Source organism: Limulus polyphemus, unplaced genomic scaffold, assembly GCF_000517525.1.
Source record: "Limulus polyphemus unplaced genomic scaffold, Limulus_polyphemus-2.1.2 Scaffold1117, whole genome shotgun sequence".
NCBI classification, from domain to species: Eukaryota; Metazoa; Arthropoda; class Merostomata; order Xiphosura; family Limulidae; genus Limulus; species Limulus polyphemus.
Genome location: NW_013666727.1, coordinates 252,734 through 260,500, shown reverse-complemented (window position 1 = coordinate 260,500; position 7,767 = coordinate 252,734). Strand labels below are relative to the sequence as shown.

At 32.4% G+C, this 7,767-nt stretch overlaps 1 protein-coding gene across 2 annotated transcripts in view; it reads right to left on the bottom strand.

The window, feature by feature from the left end:
• The window catches only part of LOC106462201 (protein regulator of cytokinesis 1-like), a 38,164-nt gene that overhangs the window by 14,522 nt on the left and 15,875 nt on the right, over positions 1–7,767 (bottom strand). For both annotated transcript variants that reach the window (XM_022389391.1, XM_022389392.1), the window contains exons 6-8: positions 6,083–6,230; positions 2,174–2,310; positions 1,222–1,317 (exon numbers count right to left, since the gene is read on the bottom strand). In XM_022389391.1, the coding sequence (XP_022245099.1) occupies positions 1,222–1,317; positions 2,174–2,310; positions 6,083–6,230 (381 nt within the window). The remainder of the gene's footprint in view (positions 1–1,221; positions 1,318–2,173; positions 2,311–6,082; positions 6,231–7,767) is intronic.

Here is a 7,767-nt window from a genome sequence, read left to right as displayed (position 1 = left end):
CAAAATTTGATGCAGTAGCGCTGCTCCAGTCGTTCCGTCATTTTCCTTGCAATGAAAAACCGACGAGAGCACTACACACTACCTCACTCAATGGCTGCTTGCCAACAACTGACGCAATCAACAAGCAGGAAAAAATTCACGCATGCGCACAAAGGTTCAAGATCGGCTCATGCAAGCGCGCTTGATTCAAATCCATCAGGTTATCGCAAAAAAAATAAGGTCGGATACTTTTCTCACAGGCCTAGTACATTATTGATATCGATTTGTTACAAAGATAATACTTCTTCACGGTACAATGGTGTCAGCATGTCGGCCTGATAGTATACAAATTTAACCTTGGCATTTTATCAACTCTTCAGCTTGAGATGTTTTACTTGCCATTAACCTGTAATCATCATAAATCTCGTTGTAAGACTTTCACAACATGCTCTTACCCAATTTTGAAATGATGTATCATTGCAGGATAATAAGAAACTATCCAGACTTTTCCAAGCACTTAAGTGCACATTCTCTGTCCAATGTGATGACATATTTCCATTCGTCACATGTCAGACACCTTTGACAGCTGTTTTCATTCAGCTATGTACCTTGGGAGAAGCTTAAGGATATGGTTCTTGTATCAGTTTTGTAGACTAAGATGCATTGAAATTATTTTGTTTACAGTTCTATGAAAAGTTCCTATTTTGGATAAGGTGGACTATTGTGTTACACTTAGCGACAAGCTGTTTAACTTTCTTCACTACCTCTTGTGTCTCTCACTGATATTTGATCACAAAGTAACTTGTTTTATCCCTGCTAGAATCATACCTTTCCTTGCTTTAATGGCTTAACATAACAGATTTCCCTTTCTCTGAAATGCAAAAATCTCATATCTTGTGTTCTTTTGTAATTGTAGAATAGAAGAATTTAGCATCAGAAAGTCCTGTCATGTAACCTTTCCAGAAAAAGTTAATTTTTTGTGTCATCTGACTTGCAACAAGAGAGTCATAAGTTTAACTGTGTTGTTCAGGCCGCAGGTAAGGTATTTATGCAAATATTGACAACTGCCAACGGTGTGTGTCAAAACCATGGCAATACTTATAATAAATAAATACATATTACAAAACAAAGATGTACCATCACTTCAAACCACTTAATCTTTCACAATATCAATGAAGTGACAATTTTTTTTCTCTTCAATTTAAAGACCAATAGTTTCATTAGAAACAGAGCTAAACATACCTTGGGAAGTTCCTTTAGTAACTTCTTTCTTTCTTTTTCTTCCTGCAGAAGGCCTCCACCTCGATTGATGAATCTATTTGGATCACTGGCTTTTTTCTGTAAATAAACACCAATTAAAATATGTGGTGTATGACTTTTATCACTCTAAAAACTATAAGTAAGCAGAATAAACATTTTGTTATAATTCTAACTGTTGCTGGATAATGCAATGATCTGAGTCAGCGGTTCTCAAACTTTTTCGTCTGCAGACACCTGTATTTCTTTTTTAAATCTTGGTGGACCATAATGGGATCTGTAACCCTATGCTGCTTTTTCCTTTCCATAACTGTGCAACCTTTCGATGAACTACCCGAAGGGAGTCCATGGACCACAAATTGAAAACTGCTACTCTAAGTTTTAATTAAACCTGATGATCCAAAGCTTTTGTTTTGTTAAGAAAAAAACTTTTATGATAATACACACTTGAACTGCACATTACGATGCTAATCATACACACAAAGATCGTTATATCTACATAATTAAAGATCTTAATAGTTATTAAAAAATACATGATTAGTACTGAGTGCAATTGTATGTAGTCTTCATAAGAAAAAAACATCTATACACATCACAAAAGTGTTCACAGTAACATCCATGGATCTTAAATGAAAGATTACTTAAAACGTAAAAGCCTAAAAAATTTCACAACCTTTTTATGCGAATTCTATATGCAAATACTTTTATTTACAACTAAGAAATAAAGCTGAGATGGACTACAAAGGAAACTTTTCCTAACAATTAACTGCAGCTAATAAAATTGCTAAACCCTGATTCTACTACATGTATTACTTTTTATAAACTTGCATACTATTATTTTAATTTCATTTTTTCTCTTTAGTCATACATCATGTAAGTTTCTAACTACATGTAGTTATTACACATTGATTGTTTGAAAAAATAAATAAAAACCTACCTCAAAATCAATCATTCGTTCCCAAAGTTCTTGTCTCTTTGTTATTTTCTGAAACAACTCCTCATTCATATAATAAAATTGTTTCATTCTCTGAACTTCAATATCATGCAGGTTCAGCAATTCTTCAGTGTAATCATCTACAAATAAAAAACCATGTGACTTAACGTGCAAACATTATTTTATAGTATCCACATTTCTTCGAAAACTATATCAAATGTTACCCAATAATTATAAAATGAAAATCAACCTTCAATGGTCTCTGATTATCTTTACAAAAATTACTCAAGTTAATGGAATTCTCAGTTCAGAGACTTACATACCTCAGTTGAGACTTACATACGACGAAAAGAGTTAGTCACCTTATTTTTCCTATTAGTAACATTTCAGGAAATAACTCATTAGTATATTTTTCTCGTATTTATTATGTGATCTTTTTGTAGAATAACAACAAAATTTCTAGCTTATTATGCATACACTACACCAAAAAACTTGTAACAAAAATACAATATAGACTGGAAAGTAAAAATGGAATACTATTCCAAAAATTGGTACGCCATTAGCTGTTATTAATCACAACTTCTGAGTGAAAGTAAAATAATGTAAGTAATATGTCAATCACATTATATCTCCCACATTCAGTGGTGCAGGGCACTTTACCCAATATATGCATGATGCATTTTACAAAAACATAGGAGGACACTGCAAGGTTATGCTGCACAATGAAAATCACTATGGGAAAAAACAATGTTTTTCCTCAGTTATTTACTTTTTAGAAAAGTTTCTAATAAAGAACAATAGCTTAACTAAACAAGTAAAGTTTCTGTATTCACAAGAAAACATGAGATATCTGCTCTACTGTAAACCATTCTTATGTGTAACGTGCTTATAGCTGGTTCTTAGTCATAATTTTTCTTCCTGCATCTTGGAGAGTTAACTTTATTATTATCTTGATAAGTTTAAAGTAACTTATTAATGAAAAAGAAGTGTTTGTCAATTTGTTATGTTATTATTTGGCAGGTCAACATATTTGGTCACATAAAAAAAATCTTAAATTTTAAACAATACCCCACATTTATTTTGTGCCCTGAGTTAGCATTAACAGTGTATATATATAGGTCAAGTGTCTGATTTACTGTTCAACAATACAGTACTGTACTGCCAAAGATGTGATGACCTACTTTGAACAAAAAACTAGAGAGGTCAAAAATTAGCCATCAAGGTCTGATCTAAATCTCAGTACCACTTCTGTAATTTCCTTGGACATCAATACTTAACCAACCACACACATCCAAGAGTATGGCACTTCACTGATTTAAATATGGGGTGAAGTCCCCTATAACATTGTCTGCAGAGTGGTCAAAAACATACCTACAAATACAAAGTTTGTATTAATATTATGTATGACAACTGAGGTTGAGAAACGTCAATTGGCTAATAATAGATAAAACCACTTGTATTCAAGTTGCAACATCAAATTAGCACTATTTTGTTCAATGTTATTATGACTTCTTCCTAGGGGGTAAGAATGCTGTATGATGTTCAGAAAATTTAGGAATTTCCCAAACACTAATGATTTCACTTGGAGTGCATTGAAGTCAACCCAAAATTCAAATTGGTGATTAAAAAAATTTATGCATTAAATCCTAATTTTTTTTTGTCAATGTGTGAAACAACAACTACAAGTTTATTTTCTATAATTTTTCTAATTCACTGGTGCAATTTTGCCCTTCAGCCAAGATGCACCCATCCGGACGTAATATTTGAAATACAAGATTTTATTTTTTCAATCTGGACTATTTGATGTTTTTTTTTGATTTCTGCACTGTCTTGGATTAACCATTAGACCTGATATGTCCTGGTGCTAGACTCAGAATTTGTGGGGAGTATACAATATAAAGGCCAATCTCACTGTTCAGAGGTAAAGAGCAGCCCAAGAGTTTGTGTTGATTAACTGCCTTTTTTCTTGTTTGTCACTTTAAAATTAGGGATAGCACTGGAGTAACTTTGCACAAAATTTACCAAACAAGTAAACAGTCTTGAACTCCTACCAACCAGTTTCAGATGTTACATTATGTAAGTATTTATTTTCTCTTCCATGTGTTTAATAGTTATTATTTTTATTAATGTTGAGTATTACTTCAATGGTCTCTAAATGACTGAAAATCTCCATATTTATCACAAAAGCTTCACTTTTATTTAAGCTCAAAACAGCAGGACAATCACTATGTACTATGCACTAACTCCACAAAATTATACCCCATACAATGCTAGTTTGATTAATGTGAATAATGAAATAAAGTTGTTTTTCAAAAGCCAGTCACCTAAGTACCTGAATTTTTACATATGCACTGGTTAACTGGAGAATCTGAATTTTCTGTCACACACCAAATCTTTTGATTTCTCAAATGCAAAGCTGATATTTCAGGCCAAATGGTGCATACAACCTTTTCTCTCCCTTCCCCCATTACAGTGCAAAAACATGCAAAGTCACACAACAACTCATATTTCTTCAATCAACATGATTTTCAGAGTACATTTTGTAATAAATAATTCTCAGTTTTTTTTTCCTCCCAGGGGATATATTGAAATTAAAATAAATCTGATCACACTAGACAAACTCACTAATGTAATTTTATTTTAAGTATGGCTAATTGTGGACCAAAGTTTACAATGTGATATGCTATAAGTACACTTCAATTGATGATCTTTTGGCCAAAGAAATTATAAAGTTGCAAGTTTTTATTGTTGCGTAGGTTGTTTTGAATTATTTGGTAAAAAGTAATGTAAAGCCCAGTCCACTTGATTATAACAAAAGTATTTCATTTTTTGACTACAACTTCTACACTTGCACAGTTTCACTAACTACTAACAGGACTAGTTTCACAAATAACTCTTCAATAAAAATTCCACTTATTTGCTAATTTTTCATACATATGGTACTATTTCTTGTATCTCTGTTACTTCATTGAAAACAAACTCAACTTGCAGTGCTGAACCAACTAACTGACTGTTAGTCATTCTAACCATTGACTCTTGCCTAACTTACATATTATATCACTCACCCATCAGCTGACGTTAAAAATCTCTTGAGCATCTTCATGGTTTATAAAGACCCATACAAGCCCTGTACAGTTCACAAAAACTGGTACTATTTCTTAAACTTAATTCTGAATATTTGTTCATGACAAGTATTAAATTAAGTAAAATAAAAAAAGTACAATTTTTACATTTAATTTATTATGATCAACTATTACAATAACATCAGAATGCATATAAAAATTCTCCTATCCAGATTTTGCTATATCGAGAAAATGACTATGCTTTATTTCGATTGACTGCTGGTCATTCTATTGTTTGTTTATTGAATTTTATGCAGAGCCACATGAAGGTTATCTGTTCTAGCTAAACCAAATTTTGTAGTAGTAGACTAGAAGGAAGGCAGCTAGTCAACATCACCCACTGCCAACTCTTGCAAGATCAGAGAATTGGATTTGACTGTCACTCTTATATGACACTTTCCCCAAAATGTGGAAGTAATTTTTTTTTGTCAGAAATGGAACACAAACTGCAAAACCTACAGTCTGGCATGCAAACCACTGGTTTATGCTTGGATCCTCAAGTACTTAAAGGAAACTGAAACACATGTTGTTCAAAAAAGAAAAAGTGGATCCCGAAACCTTAATGTTAAAGCAAAAATTAACAAGTTATGTTTTAGTCCTGATATATACTGTTAGCTTTCTTTGGTTTTTAATAATGTGGTGATAATGCTTTAATTGCAGAATAAATAATAATGTTTCAAAAGATTTCACAACTGTGACAAAAATTTCTTTGCAAAACATTTTAAAATAGCCAAATATTTATAAAATAATTTCTCTAAGCACACATTATTGGTGATAAAATGTTCCTCACCACTATAAAAGGCAGAGAATTGCTTCCTTTCGTGCTCTCCCACAAAACACTTGTTCCACCAATTAAGTAGTTCTGTTCTCATTTTCTCCACAAAGTTTTGGATATTCTGCCTCTTCAGTGCCTCACATCGTGACAACTCTCCTTTTAACTAAATAAACAGATGAATTATTTTACATCTGGTCACTAGAAGTGTAGATTACTGTGTCTCTCTGTTAAGAATTAGTTTCAGTCTTATGGTGAAAATCACTACAATATCGATAGCAGACTAGTCATAGGAAATGAAACACTTTAGAAATTTGAATCTTTTTTTTTTGCTATCCAAGTTAAACAGAATGCTTTATATTGCAACTGAGGAAAGTTGGATTTAAACATTATCTTATATCAAATATATTATATAATAAAATCTCTTTGGGTTTACAAAAGTACAGAAATCAATCCTACACTTAATGAGCTTCAAAGGATTTTGTTGTCCACATAGTGTGAAGGAACAATTGCCAAAATATAAAATCTAGGTTGCTTCCATCTAGCTATACTAGTATACCAGTCCCACATACACCCTATTCAGATTTGTGTGACAGCACAATGAAATACTAAAATAAATTCAACAAAACACAATCCTATCATAAATTTAAACTCGCATATCCAAGTTGGCTACATTTTTTTGCAACAACACAGAAGGTCTGAAATGTTTAAACCTCAATATTAAACATTATACTATTTGACAAGTGACTCTTGCATAACAGTTATCTTGAAAAAAACAGTTAAAAATAACCTATACCAGGACTGCACTACAGGATATGCACACAAAACCTACATGAAATGAAATACAAAGTGGTTCATAAACTGGAAACACAGAAATCTGTTTATGTTTTAGGACAAATGAGACAGCAATGTTTGAAGAAGCTATTCTGCAAATAAAGAGAGTTAGGCATAACCTCTAAGGAAATAATTCAGCATACTAGTAGAGCTAGGCAGATGTGAAGGAAGTGTTTTGTTGAATTTTAGTCTTTCTTGATATACTGAATGAAATTATTTGTGCAATGGACCATTGCACAAATCTACTAGTAGACCTAATTTTCCCCACTTTTCTAATTTTTGAGACCCTCCCACTTCACTTATATTTAGATCATTTGATGCGTTTGGCCAATACGTTTCAGATGATGTTAAACTATCCAAAATGTAAGGTGATGCAGGTAGGTTTTCACAATTCAAATTCTTGTAACAATTTAACTGGGAATACATTAAATACTGTGGTTGAAGATAAAAGATCTTGGTATTGTGATCGAAAAATCACTTAAGTCACATAAACAGTATATTGTAGCTAGCAATAGGACTAATAGGATTTTGTGTAGCATCTATAGAAACATTAAATACAAGACAACGGATTTTATTGTTTCACTGTATAGATCACTTGTAAGGCCTCATTTAGAATACTGTGTATAGTTTTGGGCTCACTTCCTCAAAAAGGACATTGAATTGTTGGAGAAGGTTCAGAGAAGAGTCACTGGAATGATACCTGGGATGGTTGGATTGTCCTATGAGGAGAGACTAAAATCTCTAAACTTGTTTTTTCTGGATTTTATTGAGGTGTTTAAGATTATTAAGGGTGTTTATAATGTAGATCGATCAAACTTTTTGTGCTTAGCAGTGAAAACAATAGGACAAGGAGTCTTAAATTCCAATTT